Source organism: Camellia sinensis, chromosome 2 (genome assembly GCF_055761805.1).
Source record: "Camellia sinensis isolate YWXY chromosome 2, ASM5576180v1, whole genome shotgun sequence".
Classification (NCBI taxonomy): domain Eukaryota; kingdom Viridiplantae; phylum Streptophyta; class Magnoliopsida; order Ericales; family Theaceae; genus Camellia; species Camellia sinensis.
The window spans coordinates 16,973,511-16,997,448 of NC_138962.1; the positions used below are offsets into that span (position 1 = coordinate 16,973,511).

At 39.0% G+C, this 23,938-nt stretch overlaps 1 protein-coding gene across 2 annotated transcripts; it reads right to left on the minus strand.

Annotated features, from left to right (window-relative positions):
• Positions 1–1,637: 1,637 nt before the first annotated feature.
• Positions 1,638–8,572, minus strand: LOC114286248 (uncharacterized). 2 transcript variants are annotated; one of them, XR_014349785.1, is made up of 13 exons: positions 8,188–8,551; positions 6,714–6,798; positions 6,141–6,247; positions 5,876–5,944; positions 5,705–5,759; positions 5,540–5,587; positions 5,254–5,411; positions 4,144–4,382; positions 3,634–3,724; positions 2,839–2,967; positions 2,591–2,744; positions 2,219–2,333; positions 1,638–2,119 (listed from the first exon to the last, which is right to left on the minus strand). XR_014349785.1 is itself a non-coding variant. In XM_028229369.2 (13 exons), exons 1-13 carry the CDS (start codon positions 8,389–8,391, stop codon positions 1,934–1,936), a joined length of 1,620 nt encoding a protein of 539 aa, XP_028085170.1. In that variant the 5' UTR covers positions 8,392–8,572; the 3' UTR covers positions 1,638–1,933. The 2 variants fall into 2 exon arrangements, 1 of the variants encoding a protein (XP_028085170.1); XM_028229369.2 differs by having other exon boundaries at positions 2,219–2,313; positions 8,188–8,572.
• Between the last annotated feature and the right edge of the window lie 15,366 nt (positions 8,573–23,938).

The following is a 23,938-nucleotide window of genomic DNA, read 5'->3' on the forward strand; positions in this document are numbered from 1 at the left end:
TGAAAAGATAAACTACTTGGCAATGAGAAGTTATCGGTTGGTTTTGGTATATAATAACGTAGTGTTTTAATGTTGTTGTAATTGGTGGAGATGAAATTTATAAATTTGTGTTGAATGATTAGAGAATATGAATTGTAATTGGTTAGAAGTACCACCATATAACATGTCATCCCAAAGCACCAAATAAATTTTCACTGGGCGATGGATATGTGGCACGTTTTGTATGGTTGGTTGGGGTCCACCAGACACGGGCCTCCCATGCCCGGGTTCGCCATGGATTTGGGCGGGTCGGGTTCCGGCTTTGGGGTGTATTTCTTTTTTTTGGGCAATTAAATTTTTTTTTAAAGTTAAAATGTTAAAAAAAAAAATTTAAAATATATACTTTTTTTTTTCAAGATTCTTCCTCATACACTGTACTATTTTTGCTTTTTTTTAAATGCCAAAAAAACCATTTTCAAATTGCATAGAGACTTTAGAAACATTTATATTATTTTTACTATACTATTATAAGTTAAATATGTTATTAGGCTTCAATTATTATTATTTTAAGCATGATCTTAGAAGAATTTTTAAATTATGTAATTTGTATTTTTTGGGGCAGTCATTACTAAGTAAATTTAACAAATTTAATATTTATATGAATCAAATCATTAACTAAGGGCAAGTTTGGGAAGATGCAAAAAAGCCAAAAAGCCAAAAAGTTACTCAAAAAGCTAAAAAGTTAATACTATTCACCAAAAGTCAACAATTACGGCTGCACAACTCCCAATTCAAATTTTTCCCTACAAATCAATTTTTACAATTTTTTATTACACATTTTTCAATAAAAAGTCAAAAAGTTAACCCAAACATCCATATTTTCAACCTCAATTTTTTAGTCCAAAAAGACAAAAAGTGCACTTTTTTAGTCTTCCCAAACTTGGCCTAAATTCAATTATAAATGATTGTGGGACTTTTAAACAAATATTTAAAATTAAATCCTAGAGAAAAATAATACATAAATTTTTTTTCCTTTTTTATTTTTCTAATTTATTGTGTAACTAAATATTTTAAAAATAAAATAACAATTTTATAAATAGGTGAGCTAAATTGGACTGGAATTACCCCTTCAAAGCTCCTAGTTTGAAAAATAAATGAACTCAAAAACTTAGCTCAATCCGATTCTATAGGCTGAAATATATATCTCAACCTCCAAAATGTTTTTGAAGCAAAAAAATACAAATAAATAAATAAACAAAATCTAAAAATATCCCTTTAACAATTTAACAATATGTATAGAGTACAAAAGACAGTTCCCGTTTATTTCCGATTTCTCAAATCAAATGGTGCATAGCTCAGATTGAGATCCTCTCCATTTAAACTGGCAATGCTTAACTTAGCTTTTTAAAAAATAATAATAATAATAAAACAACAACAACAACAACTCAGCTTGCAGCCATGCATTTATTTTTGGAACTACAGCAGCAACCTGCACTGGCTCCTTCATATCCTTCCTTTTTTAGCCATTAGTTCAACCAATTCCCAAGTCAAATGAGGTATATCTACTGTAAATTAGAAATCCATACTGACTGAGTACAAGTCGTGCTGCTATTCAAGTCGAAAATAAGCTTGGAGCTGACTAATGTGACAAGCACCGATTGTTCAAAGCTAAAGTAAGCACTGACAAATCCAATATACATTACACAATCCAAATCTGTTGCATTAGCTTTACATCAAGTATACATGTCACTTGAAATTCACAATATGTATATAAGTTGCAGTATACAGATTCTACAGTCCAATTTGATGAGATATGGTACCTTTTTTCTTTTTTTTTTTTAATTTTCCTCATTTTGGGTTGCCATTTTTCAAAAACAGTTGCTTATCAACATTGGTCCTACCAATAAATCCACATTTTACGACAGTAACTTCATGAATGTACACTTTCGAAGTTTCACTGGATGAAGTAGTTGGACCATGGAAGTTGGGCTCTTATCTCATTAAGGTTTCTGTTGAGGTTACGCAGTGCTTGAATGTGAGGCTCGTCCTCCTCTACTGGTATAATTTTAGCAAATGTTCCTTCTTCTAGATAGTCCACCACCCTATTGGCAGCTTCAAGTCCCGTGACAAACGATTTCTCCTGATAAAAAAGAACAGAAGTGCATATGCTTGTGAAAAAGCTATCAATCGAAATGTTTACAAAAGCAAAGTTTTGAAAGAAGAGTTCAAGGGTTTGTACCTGTGACCACGAACCATGTCGTGTTATTATCCAGTCCCCAGCCATGAATAAATTTGGAAATGATGTAGATCCACGCATCATATACTTGTACGAACCTTTAAAATAAATAAATAAACTGAGAAAGCAACATTAATAAAGAAGTATTTACTAGCATGGATAGTATATACACTACATTTTTTATTTTCCAGAAGAAGGTAAATCATGGTTGGCTCATCTAATTGCACAGATATTCCTGAGATAATGTACCTAAATAGTTTGGATTTTCACTTTATATGACCGGTGTTATTGTCTGAAACTCCTATACACAAGCATATTTTTGTCCAAACAAAATGGAAAAATCAAATAGAAATAACAAGGAATTAAGAGAGCTACCTGGGAAAAAATGAGTCAGGGATTTTGGAAATCTTCCAATTTCTTTATCGATCACCGCCACGTTCTCAAAGTCCTTGATGCACTTTGATAGGTAAGACATTGCTTTTGCAACCACATCCTCATCCTTCAGTGGCAACAACTCAGTAGCGTGAAACTGTACTAACAAAATATAATAAGAGAAACAAATATTACAACTAATTTACTTAAATATCCTGTTTGCTACAGAGAATAGTAGATGTCATACTCACCAAGTCAGCTTGCACGACTGTTACTGGATCGTCTTTATGCTCATCATAAATCGCATTTAAGTCGAAGAAAGTCCAACCATTTGAATCATCAAATCCAGAGCAGGCGTTGCTCGCTTTTGGAATGTTAACCTGGTTTTGTGTGCAGTTAATTTGATAAATCAGCTCTATTTTCCAAAATTGCATAAAGAATTTTAAGTTTCAGGACTTTTGAACAACTAGCAGATACCAAGGGTGTTATTTTGACAGACATGAGATAATTGCAACAAGTCATGCATTCCAAACTTCAATATGGTAAAGAAGTGTGATGTAACATGGCAAGGGATCCATTTTTTTTTACGCTTCTAGATTTGTGCTCATACCCCAGAGCTAGGCAAGGGACCCACTTGAAAGATCTAAAAATGGACATCGATGATCCATAATTTGGTAAGATTCCGGAAAAAATCTCTCCAATATAGCAAGTAGTAGGCTCAAACGCCACCCCTTTCAAAACCAGAAAAGACAGGCTGGTTAGACATGGATATTGGGAATCGGTCCTTGGTCTGATGGGGTCCAACCACATGTTTCTCTTACTCACAATTTTTCCCCACAAAAAATGTCAACAAACAAATTTATTTTCATTTTATTTATTAACTCATTATTATGAGAACTGGTGAACATGGAATTGGCCCCTCCACAATTCAACAACCAATTTGGTTCAGGAGACACTGAACACACATGCTTTTGCTATATGCAAAGAGCAATAACTAGAATTCCTTCTAACAAAGAGGCAAAAAGAAATTCTGTCACTACACACACCTTACTATCAAGCTGTAGCTTAACAGTGAGTAGGTCAATGCTAGCCAAGTTCAGAACTTTCAGAAACTCATCCCTTGTGCATAATGCTGCACTACAAAGAAGTCATTGGCAGTTAAAAGAAGAGAGCAGGAATAAAGTAGAACTAAAGCTCTATCATGTTTGATGTAATCCAATTGATTGTGGAGAAAGTTTAAACTGGTTTCTAATGGGAGAATAGATTACATATTGTTCATTCTTGACAGAATATTAAGCATACGCCATAGTCTTTGGCAACAACAAACAAGTTTTGCAACTCAAAGAATGGAAACAATGTGTGGATGTCATAGAAGTTCAAATTGGTTCCCACAGTTGAAAATATATAAAAGTTTGAAGAATGTTGTTCTTGATGGACGTGCCTGCATTTGAAATTTTGCAGTGGCAAGCAAGCCTTCTGACTCAAAGACACGAACAAGCACACAGATAAATAAGGAAAAACAGATTCACAAAGATGAAAATTTTGATAAAACAGACCTGTTCTGAATTATTTCCTGCAGCGTGGAGATTCCAACAGCCAAAATTACTGCATCAGCTTTTAAACTCTCTTTCCCACAAATTACTTCAGAAATGCACCCAGTTTCCATGTTAAAGAAGAAATCTGTCACTTTTCTGCCCTCCAGAAATTTACAACCTTGGATTCTCATGGAGTCCATCCATGGCCCAAAAATCTTTTCCCCAACTGTCCCACGACACCATACCAAATCAAAATCTTTCTGTCAACATCAATAAAAATGAAATCTATAAATTTCTATAGGAAAGACCCACTGACAAGAGAAAAGACGACAATGCAAAAGCTATAGGTTAGTCAAGATTGCTCCAAACTTCACTTGTTCAATGCAAACGATACCAGTAAGTGTATGGATTGTAAGCACCTACCAGAATGCCATTCCAAATAATCATATTGATGGCTTGTGTTGTGGTATTGAGGCAAACGTTCTTAGTCTCATCCATGTTCTTATCATAGTTAATGAATGGTATCTTATTGCAGTGGTCTAATGAGATTAATGATGTAATCATAATTTGAGATTATCATTCTTTTTTTCTTTATTTTTAATTTAAGGAAAGCATACTTCTGCGGAATGACAAAATAGGATTTATGTAACTGACACCAAATAGTTGAGATTAAGTTTTTCTTGAGTTGAGTTAAGTTGGTAAACATGCAATTATCATTTTCACAACTCTTAAAACTTCTCATAGAAAAACTCTATATAGGTAAGGGTACCTATCAAACCATTAAAGAAACACAATACTATATTTGCAAACTCTATATCCTTGGTATTTGTCAAAATGATTTTGTATTTGGATAAGAACAATAGCTGAAGGCATATAAGAAATCAGGATTTTCCTTGGCATGTAAAAAGGAAATTCAATAATTATCTAGATTTTCTTTTTCTTTATATCTCTCTTTTTTGTGATGAAATGACAAAGATTATTGGCCGTATCTCTGGTTCGAGATTCATATTTCCCATTCCTCGACTGCAGTGTCCATCACGAAAGAGAATTATATCAAAATGATTTCTAAATATTTGTGCAATGAATTAATACTCCAAGTCTGTTTTAGAAAAAGAACTAATCCAGTCAAACCTGGTGAGCAAGAACGAAATAGTATAGCATTCCCAGAGTGGCAGCGGCACCACATTGTTCTGCTGGTGCAAACAACCCCACTTGAAGCAGCGGATTAAAAACATCCTGATAAAGCCTCTCTGAGCAGCCAAATTGTCTGAAAAGCTCCCTTGCAGTAACTACCAATGAAATCTTTATATAAGACATTCGAACAATTTATTTTCATATTTGTTGAGGTGAAATAACTATAATTCATCCAGAGCAGGAATTCCACAAATGAGATCAGCTGAACTTGAATTATCCTTACTTGCATCATATTTTCTCCAGGATGTGTCACTGTTGTCAAAATCCACCACTGTAACCATAACACACATACAAGTTATTAAATTTTTGTTTTATGAAAAAAAAAAAACATATATATTGCTCCTCAACCATCACATCTGAATTCAAACAAAATTACAGGAGAGCACACCTGCAGCCATTAGCGGAAGTGATGTCAACCGATCTACTAAAGAGAGGCGAATGAACTACAACAATTTGACCGAGTGTAAAATTGTCTATCAGATGGCGACTTACTTTTTCTTTTTTGAATTACACAACACATTACACACACAAACATATAACGATGTGTTTCAAGACATACTTCGGTGTAGAAGAGAGTCCCAAATGGAGTTGGCCATTGAGGTAAATCTTGGAATATTGGAAATTCAACCTGAATAATAAAAGCATGTGTCAGGATTTTTTTTAAGCATTTCAAATTTCTTTACTACATAGTTGGCCTAAAAGTAGCAGAAACAAATGTCCAGAAAAGCGCAACTCATTCAGCACCATAACAGGGGCATGATAAAACCCTTTCCCCTATTTTGGAATGCAATTGGTGTGTCAGAAAGCAGACCGATAGAATTTACCTCCAATCCTTCTCCTGAATACTGTGCGGATCTTGTCCATTTCGTGAATGGTTTAATACCAAGCTCATCAACAAGGTTAAAAATATTTCGAAAGGGATACCAGAAACCTAAAGATGAAATAGATATTAGAGTTTGGAATTCAAATGATGGGAAACATAAATTGATTTGATTATGCAACTGATTTGCAAATGATTGGTAGATATATTATTCAGAAAAGCATAAGGCCACTGCCATTGCTAAAGCAATAAGCATGGTGGTTGATGTCAACTGCCAACCATATAAATTCAAATTTTTACTTCCTCCACCAAAGCAACAAATATGAAAAAACTCCCCCTATCATCATTTTAGTGTATATTTGTAATAAGTAGTAACTATTCCGGTATTGCGAAGAACAACTGTTAAAACTGCATTTTTGGCAAATCTAGGCATACAGAAACCTTTCCAGTGTCATTAATCCTGATATTGGTTTGCGTACAATCTTGATATTCCTCTAAGCAACAGATTCTTAATTAATTACGAAAACAAAAGTTCCATTGGGTTATTTGCTTTTTTGCATGTAACATGTTTGATTACCTCTGATTCCATAATCATCGGGACTACAGACCAATCTATTCAGCCCAAAATCATAACCACCTTCAAGGACAGTCACATCAAAACCCTGAAAAATCAGATACCCAAAATCACATCTTTTACCATTCAAAGTTGAACCTGGGGGCATATACATACAGATAATTGTATACACACTAACAAACACACACCATTCAAACTTGAACCTGGGGTTTATTATATATATATACATACAGATAATTGTACATACACTCAAGAGACACCCACCCTCCAAAATTGAACATACAGATAATTGTATATACACTCACAGACACCCACCATCCAAAATCGAAACTGAGGCATATACATACAGATAATTGTATATGCACTACAAACCACACCACCCAAAATTGAAACTGAGGTGTATTCATACAAATAGATGCTGGAGAAAAATGGTTTTAAACCATTAATAATCTAGAACCCACCCAATATTTTGGTGGGTCAACGTAGCAAATTGTTTCATGTTATTTGGTGAACAAGAGAATGTATTATAGTTGTTAAAACCATTAATAAGTGAATGAGAAATTGACTCATGAATATAGGTTTTGTAAGGAGGGGAGTTATGGACCGAGATAGGCTCAATCCAAAACACACACAAGCGGGTGTGGGTTGGGTTGGGTTGGCATTTATAATTTTTGGAGAAACCATTATTTGGAAAAATAAATAAACAAATAAATAAATAAAAACCGTATTTCAGTTTTCAAACCTTGGTCTCCAATGGTCACCTTTCTTGACCGAACAGTCACATTGGTGACTATTGCTTGCTACAGTTATTGCGTATTTAATGGCAAAGCAATCTCTCATTTTAGGATGAGAAAAAAACATAGATTGGATCCTAGTGGCAGTGTTCATAATCATCTTCATCTTCATTTGTTTTTTTTTTTTTTATTGGTTTTGTTGAGAGAGTGTTTAACACAAATTTGGTTCGCAGGACACACATTTTGTAGTGCTACTTCCGTGTGTAGGTGATTGTTGTATCTTGGAGACCGGACATCCGTAAATCTCAAGCACAATGGAGAGGGCGAATTTCTGTCTTAAAAACACAGTGTTCAAATACGGGCCTCAATCACACCTCTGTTAATTATTTTGGTTTTGGTTCACAATATTTGTAAGTATCTTCTGTTAATTGGTTTTAGTTTATTTATTGAATATTGAATTTTGCTTTGATATTTAATTAATAAATTAATTTACCGGGAAATTATTTTCAACAATAGATAATTGTATATACACTTGAAGCCATACATACACCCTCCAAAGTTGAACCTGGGGTATATACATAAAGACAAACCGACCATCGAAAATTGAACCTGGGGTGTATACACATACAGATAATTGTCTATACAGTCAAAAAACACACCATCCAAAGTTGAACCCGACTATACATACAGATAATTGTATATACACTTGCAGACACAGAGAAAGAGTGAGAGAAGTGGGGGACCTGTTTGCAGAGGTGGTGAGCAGCACCAAGGCCAGCCCAGCCAGAGCCAACGACCAATACCTTCTTCTTGGTCTTTAGTCCATTGGATTGGGTTTGGGATTGAGTTTGGATTTGGGTTTGTTGGTCCTCTGCTCTGCAACAAAACCCACTTCTGTATTCTCTTGTTGCTGCGAAGGTAGGGATGACCCTCCAACAACCAAGCATTTTTTGTGTCGTCTCTCTGTACTTATCAGACTATAACTGACTCCCAACCGCTATTCATTTCCCCATTTCAATTTCATGCTCTTCCCGGTTTCCAGAAGGGATATCTGTCAAATAGAGGAATAACATTCTGGCCACAAAAAAAGAAAGTCGCATAACATTCTAATCCTATGAATTTTAAGACAAATTTATTTTGTATTAATTTTAGTTATATTTATATATATAAATAAATGGAGTGTATGGTACAAACTTACAAATTAGTGGGTTTTTTTTTTTTTTTTTGGAAAATTGAAAAAAAGGACAATAAAAAATCTAAATAAATGAAATATTTCCTAAAAAATTTCAGTACATATGTAATGTTTAAATTAATTACAAAAACATGTAATGAATACTTAACAAGTCAGTGAGATGGAAAATTCTAATATACACCATTTTAAAAATAGTATAATATATTTATTTTTAATTATGTCATTTTTTTTAATTATGACTAATTTTCTTCTTTAATTATAATATTATTTTAGTTATGACTCATGAGTTTTTGAGTTATATCTCGTATTGCGTTTAGTTATGATATTTTTTTTTTTATAATTATGACTCAAAAAATTAAAATGATGACATTTTATTTTTAGTTATAAGTTACATATGCACCATAGTGTTTCCAAAAATAATAATAATAATAATTAAAAAAATGCTTGGAACTCTCAAAGTTGGAAACCTCCATGACCCCCAAAATGGTGTGGACCAATCATGTTTTGTTTTTTATTTTTTTCTTTTCTTCTTGAATCAATCACAAGTGAGTGGAGATTATGGGATTATATTTTTTTTGGGTCGGTAGCATTGTTATAATAATTAACAAGATAAAAATTCACCTCCTTCCTCTCCAACTTCAACAATCACCCGCGATGAACCATCTTTCCCTCTCTCCACCACCTTTGCTCCCTCTCTCCACCACCTTTGCCAGCAGGGCCGGTCTTGAGTTTTCGAGGGCTTAAGACGAAACAAAAACGAAGGCCTATATGCACACAAAAAAATAAAAAATCATCCAATTTCGTATCACTACCGTCGATTAATACCAAAATAGACATCAAAATGTATTCATACAAAAAAAAAAAGTTATCAAAATTAGGAAAACTTTATTTAATTAAAATGTATTGGATATGTATTGAATCAATTATTATTTATTGAATATGTTGTTTATGAGTGCGTGTAGCAACCCAAACCCGCCCCTATTGGTTTAGCGTTGTAACCGGCCAGTAATCCGAGATTACCAAAGGCCTTCCTGTATAATCAAAATAATCGGGGCTTGCGGAAACAATAAACAAAAACACCAATAGTCCAATGACCTGTGCATCTATATGAATAAATAATCACATACAAAAGTGTTAATTTACCCACTTACATCACATAACATATAACATAATATTTTATACAAAACATATGTACGGGTCAAAAGTGTATAACATAACCGAAAGCTTGCTAACGGCCTCCCAGGCCTAACCCCAACTCGGAGGTACCCAAAACACTTGGTAGGCTTCAAAACAGTGGCTCAGTTCAAGACTACACCTAAGCTTAACTTCTAGGACGCTCACCTATACATATATATATATATAAAAATATATATAAATAGTGAACTAAAGCCCAGTGAATAACATTAAAGTAAAGAGGTTAGTGAACGGATTCCAAATACAATATTTGTAAAATAAATCATATCTCAATCAATCATAACAGTCTCATATCAGAACATAACATAATGGTACTGTAGGGATATATTTTCTGAATACCAACACGTGGCATGCTGACGCCGACGTGTCAGCCGAGGTGTCACGTGACGTGGTAGTTAAGCCGAGATGATATCGGAGTTGCCGAGGTTATCCCCGAAGATATCGGAATCCGAGATAAGCAGATAAGGGACAAGAGTCCTAAGGCAAAGAGGGGACTTAACCAAGATAAGGATAAAAGCCCTTAGGGAGTTTATCTTTATCTCTTAAAGAGTCCAAAGTAAGCACTAAAATTGGAGTTCATAGAAGTCATACTTCTAGTGGGACTTGGATTTAGTATATTATAAAAGAGAGGCACCCCAGTGGGTCTAAGGTATGCAATTTATGCTTTGAGTATTAAGTTTTGCACTTGATTATCTTTGAGAGATATACTGACTTGATCGTCGGAGTGCCCCCGGGTGGAAGAACCACCGCCGGAGCCTTTTCTTTCTGTTTCAGGTTGCTGAAGCCATCTATTCTACCTGTGCTCTCCAGTTGATCACTAAGCAAGCAGTGTGGTCAGATTTTCACCCACACAATTTGGCGCCGTCTGTGGGAAACGAAGGAAGAATAGATGGCCAGTAACGGACAGCAGGAAAATATTGGGGATGACGCTCCCGCTGGGAGTGGCAGACCAATTGACCTTGACATTGAAGGAGACAACCACAATACAGAAGCCCGCGACCAGGGTCACAGAGAGAACAACGTCATCCCAGAAGGCGACACGTCAAAAAGGACAAACCAAGGAAAGTACTACAATGAAGATAACCTCCAGGTATGGAGGGACAGGTGCCTACGGAGGGATGAGGAAGTAAAAGAATTGGCGAACAAGCTGGCAGACCTTCAGTCAGTCGTCAACTTCATGATGCAAAATAATGTTATGCAACCACCATACCCGCTACAAGATACGCCGATGCCAGCAACCAACGCCCAGAGGGGCGGAAGAAAAACAATCCCCGACGTCCCTCAGCATACCAGGAGCGGAAGGCATTCTCACCGGCCTTCCAGGGAAGTCAGACGAGAAGAACCAAGGCAAGAGGAGTCCCGAAGGACGCACCGCACGAAAAATCCAGAGCCCAAAGAACATCGGCATGTTCAAAAGCAAGCACTCTGCTTTGACACAACCCATGGAGAAAGATCCAAATGGACCCACCACGAGGACGAAAGCAGTGTACCAAAAAGACTAAAATCCAAAGACAGCCGAGCTCCAGGGAGGAGCAAAGAAGACCTGAGGGATTACCTCAAAAGGAGGCAACAGAATGCTGAAGCCGAGGTAAACTCCCCAGTAAAACCGAAGACAGCCTTCTCGGTGGAACTGGACAAATTCGAACCACCAAAAAGATTCAGCATGCCGAGGTTCCAAATTTATGATGGCAAGTCAGATCCAAACTTTCATGTTGGACTATACTTGAATTCAATGGCATTATATAGCGGGAACGAGCCGTTGCTCTGCAAAGTATTCCCCTCATCCTTTGGGGAAATTGCATCCGATTGGTTCCATAAATTACCAAAGGGAAGCATAAAGACATGGGAAGGCCTGGCCGAGATGTTTGTGGCCAGGTTCGTGACCAACAGGCTGCAACCCCTGAGGGTTGATGCTTTGATGGCTCTAAGAATCACCAAGGAAGAAGGCCTTAGGGCCTATGCGAAGAGGTACTACGAGGTGTTCAACCGAATACCCGAATGAAACCAAGAGGTAGCGGTCGTGTCTTTTAAGAACGGCCTGAAAGATGACTGCCCGCTACGGAAGTCTTTGGCAAAAACATTACCAAAAAGCATGGAAGAACTCATGGCAAGAATCGAGAAGTATGCCAGAGCCGAAGAAGATACATCGGGAAACAAAGAGATAAAGCAAGAAAAGGGAAACGGCTCGCCGAAGCGAAGCCGAAGCAACAATGGGCCGACCAAACAAGAAATAGAGTTGAGAAATAAACAGGCGGTAACAACGGTATTCCGGATCCCAATCCATAAAGTCTTAGATCGGATTCGAAATCAACCTTATTTCAGGGCTCCGGCAAGAGCACCAGGGGAATTCATGGGAAGGAACGTTGGTAGACGTTGTGCCTACCACAATGAAGAAGGGCACTCAACTCAAGGTTGCAGAGCCCTAAAAGCACACTTGGAAGACCTGGTAAGACAAGGCCTTCTGAGGGACCTGGTCGATGAGGCCAGGACAAGGGAAGAGCAGGAAAGGTTGCCTCAAGCACCAGCAGCACCCCCTCCCCCAGCACAGCTACCACAAGCAGGAGGACCGAGGGTGGTTAATGTGATCCACTCAAGGGTCAACGAAAACGAAGTCAGAGGAGAGACCCAGAGGGTAAGACATTTACAGCATATCCACCAAGTCGGGGAGAAGGGACATCGGCCAGAAGAATGCCAAGGGCCGATGATAGCCTTTACTGAAGCCGATCTGGAATTGGTACAACATCCGCATAATGATGCCTTGGTAGTATCCCTCCAGGTTGGGGAGTGCCAAGTGAAACGCATCCTAATAGATCAAGGCAGCTCCTGTGACATCATGTATGTCAGATGTTACAAGGAGCTGGGCCTTCACCCTGATGACTTAGAACAATCCAGCGGCCCGATGGTCGGCTTTAATGGAACATCGACATGGCCACTGGGCGCAACAAGCTTGGAGGTACAAGCCGGCACTAAGAAGATCTAGACGGAATTCCTGGTAATTGACACGCCCTCACCATACAACATCATCTTGGGAAGGCCGTGGTTGCATGCAATGGGGGTAGTTCCCTCAACGTTGCATCAACTACTACGGTTCCCAACAGAGCATGGGATTGAAGAAGTCAGAGGGGATCAGCTACAAGCAAAAAATTGCTCCATGACAGCAATGAAATCCACCTGTAGTATACGGGAGCCAAGGAACGCAGAAGTTGAAGATGAGGACATGGAGGTCCTAGAAGACGTCGGGAAGGAACCAGCCGAAAAGAGCGAAGAGGCGCTAAAAAAAGTTTTCGTCCAAGAGGACGACGAAAAGCGTTTCTTTCTTCTCGGCTCAGGCTTAGCTAGAGAAGAAGAGAAAGAACTGGAAGATTTCTTAAGGGCAAACATAGAGGTGTTCACCTGGACACCTTATGAAATGCCAGGCATTGACCCCGAGGTCACTTGCCACAAACTGAATGTCGACAGATCGGCAAAACCTGTGATTCAACGAGCCAGAAGACCGACGTTGATGCACGTCGAAGTAGTAGAAGAAGAGGTAGACAGACTACTGGAGGCCAGGGCCATCCGAGAAGTTCAGTACCCAACATGGCTGTCCAACACAGTAGTAGTAAAAAAGAAGAATGGCAAATGGAGGGTTTGTGTAGACTTTACCAGCCTCAACAAAGCTTGCCCCAAAGACAGCTTTCCTCTGCCCAAAATCGACCAACTGGTAGACGCCACTTCAGGACATGAAAGGATGAGTTTTTTAGATGCATACAGAGGGTACCACCAGATTGCCATGTACCCTCAAGACGAGGAGAAAACCGCGTTCATCACCCCTAAAGGCCTGTACTGTTACAAGGTAATGCCTTTTGGGTTGAAAAACGCAGGAGCAACCTATCAGAGGTTAGTAACAAAGATGTTTAAACACCTGATTGGCAAAACAGTAGAAGTCTACATCGACGATATGGTCGTAAAGACAAGGGAATCAAAGGGTCATCTTGCCGACCTAAAAGAGGTCTTTCACATACTCAAAAGATATCGGCTCTGACTCAATGCCTCAAAATGCGCCTTTGGAGTTGGATCAGGTAAATTTTTAGGATATCTGGTAACAAGAAAGGGCATTGAGGCCAGCCCAGACCAAATCAAGGCCATCCTGGACTTACAGAGCCCGACATCGGCAAAGCAAGTCCAAGTGCTTACTGGAAGGGCCGCAGCCCTAAACAGATTCATCAGCAGAAGCTCAGATAAGTGCAGACCCTTCTTTAACCTGGTGAAAAAAGCCACGGACTTCCCATGGACAGAGGAATGCGAAGCCGCTTTAACCGACCTAAAAAAGTACTTGACCACAACTCCGGTTCTTTCCAACCCAGTACCAGGGGAGGAACTGTTTTTGTACTTAGCAGTCTCAGAACACGCAGTCAGTGTAGTGCTAATCCGAGAGGAAAAAGGAGAACAAAAGGCTGTTTATTATGTAAGTAAAACTTTGGCCGACGCAGAAACAAGATACCTACCACTGGAAAAATTAATGCTAGCCTTAGTAATGGCTTCAAAGAAATTGAGCCATTACTTTCAGGCACACAAGATTGTGGTCCTAACAGAGCACCCACTGAAGTCCTTATTGCAACAAGGAGACTTAACAGGAAGGATAGCAAAATGGGCAGTAACACTGGGCCAGTTTGACCTGGAGTTTAGGCCGAGAACAGCAATAAAGGGCCAAGTTTTGGCCGACTTCGTCGCAGAACTCACCCCTGAAGCCATCACACATCAGGCTCCGTCGAGCCAAGATGAGCATTGTCCCAACAAGCAAAAAGAATCCCAACCAAAGACAAAAAAGCAAGAGAAAGAGAAGCTCAGACCCTGCAGCATCTACATCGGCGATTCATTCAGACTATTCGTCGATGGAAGTTCAAACCGCCAGGGAGTAGGGGCAGGAGTACTGCTGATATCTCCAGATGGAGAAATAGTAGAACAGTCCATCCGTCTGGGGTTCAAAGCCTCCAACAATGAAGCAGAATATGAAGCATTAATTGTAGGGCTAAAGCTAGCAGCAGCAGCAGAGGTAGACGAGGTAATTGTTTTTTGTGATTCACAACTCATTGTTAACCAGTCAACAGGAGAATTTGCAGCCAGAGATGAAAGAATGTCGGCATATGCAAAGGAAGTCATCCGATTGGCAGCCCTATTTCAGAACTGCAGATTACTCCAAGTTAGCCGAGATGACAACACCCACGCCGACGCGTTGGCTAACCTGGCCAGTTCAATTCAAACTGGAAGAACAAGGACAATTATGATCGATTACATGTCGGCCCCGAGCATAGATAAGCAGAGCACCGAACAAGAAGCAATGCGCGTAGACTTAGGACCAAGCTGGATGGATGCAATCATTGCATTCCTAAAAGAAGGGAAGCTGCCAGAAAACCATAAGGAAGCACATAAAATCAGACTGAAGTCGGCCAGATTCAGCCTAACAGCAGAAGACCATCTCTACAGAAGGTCTTTCACTGGACCGCTTTTAAGGTGCGTACACCCTTTGCAGGTTGAAGATTTTCTTTACGAAATCTATGAAGGAATTTGTGGAAGCCATGCTGGGGGCAGATCATTAGCCCACAGGGCCATTACCCAGGGGTATTGGTGGCCCTACATGCAAAAGGATGCCGAAGCCTATGTGAAGAAGTACGAACAATGCCAAAGGTTTGTACCTTTGATACATCAGCCAGCTGCTGACCTAAACCCAGTATCCAACCCTTGGCCGTTTGCCCAATGGGGCATGGATCTGGTTAGACAACTGCCCCAGGCAACTGGACAGAGAAAATACTTGCTGGTAGCAACAGACTACTTTACAAAATGGATAGAGGCAGAACCTCTTGCCAAAATCCGAGATGTGGACGTCAAGAATTTTATATAGAAAAACATTATCACCAGATTTGGGATTCCAAGAGCAATAGTTGCCGACAACGGAACACAGTTTGACAGCAAACTCATCAAAAACTTTTGTGCAAAATTCAAGATCAAGAATTATTTCTCAACACCAAGTTTTCCCCAAAGCAATGGGCAAGCAGAGGCATCCAACAAAGTAATTCTGGATGGAATAAAGAAAAGGCTGCAGGCAGCAAAAGGAAAATGGGTAGATGAATTGCCCAATGTACTTTGGGCATATCGGACTATGCCGAGAAGATCAACAGGAGAATCCCCCTTTGCCATGGCTTATGGCACAGAAGCAGTCATCCCATTGGAGATCGGCATCCCAGGGATCAGAACCCAGGGAGTAGAGAATGACCCCAATGACGTACTCTTAGCCCGAGATCTGGATTTATTGGAAGAACGAAGAGAGAAAGCTGTCATTCAGCTTGCAGTATACCAGCAACAGCTTGCCAGAGCCTACAACAAGAAGGTCAATCCAAGAGATTTTCAAGTCGGCGACCTAGTCCTGAGAAAAGTCGTCGGAAACAAGAAGGACCCCAGGGAAGGCAAGCTTGGCCCAAACTGGGAAGGACCCTACAGAATTACTTCAATATTAGGCAATGGAGCATATCGGCTTGAGGACAATGAAGGCAAAGCACTGCCCAGACCTTGGAATACTTGTAATTTGAAATTTTTCTATCATTAGATGTACATCATATTTTGGCCGATATCATCAATAAAGTCCTTTTAGAATTCTTTCAACACACATGATTAAGAAAGTTATGCATTGATATTTATTGAAGACATAATTAATGAGAACCCAAGTCAAACTCAGGTTCACATTGGGGGCAAAGAAAAAGCCGAGATTATTCCTTAATTCACTTGTTGAAATTTGTAGCAATTTACAAGTTGGAATTAAGCTGATTCCTTATCTTCGCTTGTTGAAATTTGTAGCAATTTACAAGTTGAAGTTAAGTCGAGATTATTCCTTAATTCACTTGTTGAAATTTGTAGCAATTTACAAGTTGGAATTAAGCTGATTCCTTATCTTCGCTTGTTGAAATTTGTAGCAATTTACAAGTTGAAGTTAAGCCGAGATTATTCCTTAATTCACTTGTTGAAATTTGTAGCAATTTACAAGTTGGAATTAAGCTGATTCGTTATCTTCGCTTGTTGAAATTTGTAGCAATTTACAAGTTGAAGTTAAGCCGAGGTTATTCTTTAATTCACTTGTTGAAATTTGTAGCAATTTACAAGTTGGAATTAAGCTAATTCCTTATCTTCGCTTGTTGAAATTTGTAGCAATTTACAAGTTGAAGTTAAGCCGAGGTTATTCCTTAATTCACTTGTTGAAATTTGTAGCAATTTACAAGTTGGAATTAAGCTAATTCCTTATCTTCACTTGTTGAAATTTGTAGCAATTTACAAGTTGAAGTTAAGCCGAGGTTATTGCTTAAGTTCTCATAGCAATATGTGGGTTGTTTAAACCCTAAGGAAGATGCTTAACACTTGTTGAAATTTTAGCAACTTACAAGTTTATGTTAAGCCGACATATGGTCACCAGCCGAGGTATACAGAAACTTACAAGTTGAAGTAAAGGCTAAGTATATTGTTTAAACACTTGTTGAAATTTATTTAACACTTAGAAAAGTCTACAGTATATGTTAACACTTGTTGAAATTTGTAGCAATTTACAAGATTGCAGGTCAGTATTTTGCCGAAGTAAAAGTTTTGTAGTTATACCCGAGGTATGTAACCCCGACAAGATTGCATAAAGGATGCAACATGAAGAAGCATACAAAAATTTCTAAGTATAGAACTATGCAGAAACAATCAACAGAACATCACAAGATTAAAAAACATCTATAAGAAGAGCAGTTGCAGTTACATATTGAAAAGGCTACATCGGCCATAAGAAGGAGTTTTTCACTATCTAGAAATTAAAAGAAAGTACAAAGTACAAAGTACAGAAAAAAGAAGGAACAAAGTACAAAAGACATTATCAAGACTCTTCCGTATCAGCAGCTACAGGGACTGGGACCTCGGACGATTCTGGTGGTACCTCCTCGGCCACTTTTTCCGCTTGTATCTCGGCATCAATCTCTGCGATTGTTGTCTCAACACTTCTTTCTATCAAGAGAAGATCGGACGATAGCTGCCCAGTGACAATTTTCTTAGTGACAATTTCCTTGGTTGCCCCCTCAACCTCATCACCCTCCTCATCCAAGGTTAAGTCCATAACCTGCTCAGCAGGAGGAGGGGACTTGGCTTCGACGGCATCCTTGGGTCTTCTCATCAAGGCTTTTTCATTGGTTTCCTTATCTTCATCCTCGGCATCAGCCTCAGACTCTAATTCGCCTTCAGGTGGGGGTGGAGGAAATGGTAAAGGAATAGCGTCGGCCTGGCGCAATGGCGAGTCAGCAGGAAGATCAAGCTTCTTTATCAAGGACATCCAACCAAGGGAAAATCCCCTGTTGCATGCATGCCTGACTTGAAGTTTGTAGTCCTCTGCGACGTCGGCCATGCCCTGGGCATAGGCCTTTTCGTCGGCCTCTTTGACTTCGGCCTCTTTGGTGGCCAGAGCTTGCTGAAGTTCTTTCTCCGCCTGGGCCTTCTTAGCCTCAGCATCTCTTTTCTCGGCCTCAGCAACTTTTTTCACGGCCTCAGCGGATTCGGCCTTCTCAAGAGCTAAAGTTTGGGCCTTAGTAGCCACCTCGGCCTGATCTTCCAATTTTTTCATCCTTGATTCAAGAGATCTGATTTCCTTCTTCATGGAAGATGCTTCCCTCTTCATATCAACCAATCTCTGCCGGTTTTCAAAAGATTGCATTGAAAATGAATGGGCATGTTGAATGGCCTAAGGAAAAATAGAAGTGTTAGAAAATATTCTCAGTAGGAAACAGAAGGAAAAATCGCAAGTGCAAACAGGAACACTTACTTGAACGGAGTGTTGGAGCATGAGAGCGTAATTCTCATACTCGCTAAGCTTAGCATTTCGCTCCAAATCATTTGGAAGGAGAAGAGCAGTGCTGAGGGCGACACCAACGTTAATGTCATCGGCACTTTCACTGGCCATGATAGGCCTATCCTCCAGAGTTAGTTCAGGAGCCCATGGAACGTCGGGCTTCTTTGACACCGAGGTCGTCGCAGACGATGACCTTGGCCTCTTAGATTGTGTAGACCCTGAGGGTTGGCCCTCAGCAGACCTCTTGGTGGCAGCAGAGGTTGATTTTTTGCTTTCTGCTAGTTTAGAAATAGGCAAAGCATCCTCAGCCTCGGCATCTGTAGCCTTGGCCTTGGGCTGAGCCTTTTTTACTCTCTTTGGCTTTGGTGGGAGCATTGATTGCATTGGTACAGCTTCGGCGTCAGTTGGAAGGTCGGCAAGAAGATCTTGAACGACAGGCCTTGGACGAACCATCTCGGCAGTCTTTACAAGTCTTCGTCGACGTTTACGCTCTGGAATTGGTATTAAGTAGGGGGCCGAAGTTGATGGAAGATCGGCTGGGTCAGAGGTAGATCCTTGATCTGTTCGAGATGAAGAAGCGGTTACAGTTGTAGCAGTAGGTGGAGAGAGACTATTTTTCTTCCTTTTTGGGATGTCAGGCAAAGTGGATTTATATGTAGGGATGAAGTTTAGTAACAGTGGGGCTTTTCGTTTGTGGACTGGAAGGTCAAGGAGTTTTTTCAGATCTGTTCCTAGGAAGAAGGATTGGCGGAAGTTTTTCGGTGGCTGATGAAGATCTGCAGAAAAAAAAGCAGACGTCAGAAACAGAAAGTATTAAAAACTTAAATAAAAACAACTAAGTGTTGGCTCAGGGCTCTTACCCTTGCCCTCTGAAATTGTTCGAGGAAGAGGGTAGAGGTGGACATCTTCGTCTGGGCCAAATTCCCAATTTCCCGATGCAATAACAAAGTCATCTCCAGCCCCCTTGTTGGAGTCTGGAAGGTCGGCTACAATTTTAAACTGGGTGGATCTCGGCTTAAGGTAATAAACGAAGCCCCTATCCTTCAGGTTGAGGGGACACATGGTATAGCAGTACTGAAGGTCGGCCAGGGTGATTCTAAGATTCTCCTGCCTAGCTAAAGCTATAATACCGTTAATCACCCTATAGGAGTTGATAGTAAGTTGCATGGGGTTCAGCCTGTAGAAATGAAGAACTTCACGAAAAAGGGGATGAAGTGGAAGCCGAAGTCCACATTCGGTAAAAGCTACTATAGGAAAAGGCATTGTATGATCTGTGGGCATGATGGTATCATTTTCCCCAGCTAGCTTAAGATGAACATCAGCTGGGATAGAGAATTCCTGCCTAAAGTATTCAAGTTTTGTTGGGGTATTTACCCTATGCCTCCACATACCCATTATGTCAGTTTAAAATATGTTTCAGAAGATGGGCGTTTTAAGAAGGGTTACAAGAACCTCGGCAAAGACCTAGGAAAGGGCTGATAAGGCTTGTTTCAGTTTTCCCTAAATTTGAAGGTTCTACGCACAAATCCCAAACCTAAGAACTATAAAGATCAAGATCGAAGGCACAGATCTGGGACAGATACAAAAAAGAGAAAACAAAGGCGAAGTTTCAGATTCAAGAACAAAGATGGACTATCAGAAACACGAAGAATACAAAGGGATAAAGGTCAAGAATTATGGCAAGAAAAATATTGAAATAGTACAAATGTTCAAAATATGGGAGAAATCGAGCAACAAAGCAGTAATGACAAAAGCACATAAAGAGAATTAAGAATGAAAGGAAAGGATCTTACCAGAACAAATGAAGCCGGGCAATGTTCGCCGAGCTCAGAAATAGGTTGCAACAACAAAGAAAGCTTCACAAGAATGGGAGATTACGGACAGTTCCAGAAGAGAGATCGAAGCAATGGCAGATTCGAAGAAGAAAAAGCTTTCGGAGAGAGAAAGAGCAAGAAATCAGAATGAAAAAGTGAAGGAAAAATAGAGGCAAAAAAGAGTTTTGTCAAAAATTTGAAACGGCGGCAAAATTAGGGCAATTATTACGCCTGGAGTAACGCAGGCGTCAGACGGCGCAGACAAATGACAGACAGCTTTCAGGCGCGTCACAGACACGCTCCAATGAAAACAAAACACGTGAAAAGGAACGGTTAGGTATGCATGACAGCTCATGCGCATGGGAAAGTACTTTCGAAACCTTGTTCTCCGAAGAGAACACGTCGGCTGGAATATGATTATCTCGGCTAAACAGTTTTTGAGCCATTTCTCAGAAAAGAAATGTTGAAATATCGATATAGGTTCCATCACCTCAGAATGCCGAGGTAATAGAACCTAGGGGGCAGTTGTGGGGATATATTTTCTGAATACCAACACGTGGCATGCTGACGCCGACGTGTCAGCCGAGGTGCCACGTGACGTGGTAGTTAAGCCGAGATGATCTCGGAGTTGCCGAGGTTATCCCCGAAGATATCGGAATCCAAGATAAGCAGATAAGGGACAAGAGTCCTAAGGCAAAGAGGGGACTTAACCAAGATAAGGATAAAAGCTCTTAGGGAGTTTATCTTTATCTCTTAAAGAGTCCAAAGTAAGCACTAAAATTGGAGTTCATAGAAGTCATACTTCTAGTGGGACTTGGATTTAGTATATTATAAAAGAGAGGCACCCCAGTGGGTCTAAGGTATGCAATTTATGCTTTGAGTATTAAGTTTTGCACTTGATTATCTTTGAGAGATATACTGACTTGATCGTCGGAGTGCCCCCGGGTGGAAGAACCACCGCCGGAGCCTTTTCTTTCTGTTTCAGGTTGCTGAAGCCATCTATTCTGCCTGTGCTCTCTAGTTGATCACTAAGCAAGCAGTGTGGTCAGATTTTCACCCACACAGGTACATCTCACAGAACATATCACATATCATCTTCCGACTAGAGTAATCAGTTTCGGATACCGATTAAACACATATCACCACAATTAAGTGGCTAACGAGATCTCGTATCACATATATGTCATGGACCCGCATTTACACGCCGTCCCCCATGACTTGGAACTATCTGTGGATGCCATAATAGATTCACAAATAGGACATTCGTTCACATAATCAAGATAGCATTTCAAGAAACCATAGCTTATCGATAACAATTAAAACATAATTTATATCAACATATCTTTACAGAAATGTTACTCACAGTGGGCTTCCAAAACAGTTGGTCAAGCAGTCCTTGACTTGTGACCTACAATCACAAATATGCATAGTACGATACACAATCATCTTAAATATATTTAGTTCACTTAAGTTTTTAAATATAGATGACTAGAATTAGGAATTAATTAGATCATTAATTTCCTTTAACCTCTAATTAAAACATGTTTAGTCATGTATTAACCAAACTAATTAAATATAAATAATCTAATAATATACCAACTCTTATTAAGTTCACTAACTTCACAATTAAACTTAAATTAGGTTTATACACATTAAATTACAATTATTCTGTCATGTTTAAATTACTAAATCAGAAACTCATAAATATGCACATTTTTCAATTTCAACTCTATTTTCAAGCAAATCAAGGGTCAAATAATTAATCTTCTCATTTATTTCCATAATTTTAAGCCTGACTCAATTTCAATTAAATTTAATTAATTGTCAATTAAGGCTTAATTTGACTACATCTAATTCTATGAACCTAAATTAGATGCTTAATTGAATTCTTATAAGGCTCTAAATATCAAATTAAACCCATTTTTCATTTTTTAAACTCAATTTCATGAAACATCCATTTTCTTGAACCCAAGCTCTAATTCATGCTTAATACCTCCTTAAACTCCATGAATCTTGGTTAAAAACAAGTTTAGAACCTAAGTTCTCTTAAGAATATGCTATGCAAGTAAAGATTAGAAATTAACTTGAACAATTCTTCTATTTTCTAACATGCATGTCCCACTACAAGAAAAGGAGGCAAAAAAGACGGAAGCTTTTGCAACGGCTCGTTTTCCGTCGCAAAAGATGACCTTTTGTGACGGCAGATTAACCCGTCGCTAAAAAAGTCTTTACCGACGACAGTTTTACCGTCGACAATAAACTGTACGGGGAGTGTCATAATATGGGATTATTAGCGACAGCGTTTTCCACCGTCGCAAAAAAATAATTTTTTTGAGACGGCAGAATGTTGCTGTCGCAAATAGTTAGTCATTTGCGACGGCAAAATATCCATCGCAAAAAAAATATCAAAACGGCGCCGGTTTAGCAATACATATTTACCATTTGCGACGGTTTAAAATTTACCGCCGCAAAAAAGTAATAACAAAACTTTTTCCCCGCTCTCCCCAATTTTGGCGCTCGGTAATTTCGATAGAAATCCCTAATTCTTCGAAATCCCTAAATCTATGAAGTCCCTCAAACTTTGAATCATTTGGATCGAAATCCCTAAATCTTCGACTTCGCCTATCAGCCGTCGTCAGCCATCTTTAACCCAGCTTTCAGAGCTTCTTCTCCGGCGAAGTTCTTCGGCTTCGGCGACCCCTCCAATCGATCCTCTCTCTACATGCTCAAAACCGCAGTTCTTGGAAGCTTCGAAAATCGCAGCAATGATGCTTCTACTGACTCTTCTTTGAGGACTCAAATTCAACTTCAACTTCAACTTCAACTTCAACTTCGTTCAACTTCACTTCGTTCAGGTATCTGTTCACATTCTCAAAATAGAGGTTGAACTCATTTTTTTTTATTACCTGTGTTTTATATCATATCATCATTCTCAAAATAGAAGATGAAGCTCACTGTATATTAACCTTGTTGTACACAAAAGTATGCTTTTCTATTATCACAAATTTTCAACTACTGCTAAGACAAGGTTCAGTCCTTGTATTGGGTTTTTAATATATATCTTTTGTTGCTTCTCAAAAAAAAAAAAAAATACCATTTGTCATTCTTAGTCTTAGGGATGTCTATTTATTTGCTCTGTTATTTTGTTGTTTTCATTTCTGTTTGAGGACATCTTGGCCTCCCTATGTTACTGTTTTTCCTTATTAATATATATCTTTTGTTGCTTCTCAAAAAAAAAAAAAAAAAAAAAGAGTTAGAAATCACATGAAAAACCTATTAGCATGTTAGTGGAACTTAAGAAACTGGCATTACCACAAGATGCAGTCAATTGTTGTTGTTTCTTATAGATAACGGCAACAAATAAACATACAGGAGAGAGAGAGAGAGAGAGGTTGAGATTTATATGAAAGGGGCCAGTAGCATTTGCCCTTTTTCTTTTCCTTTCCATTTTC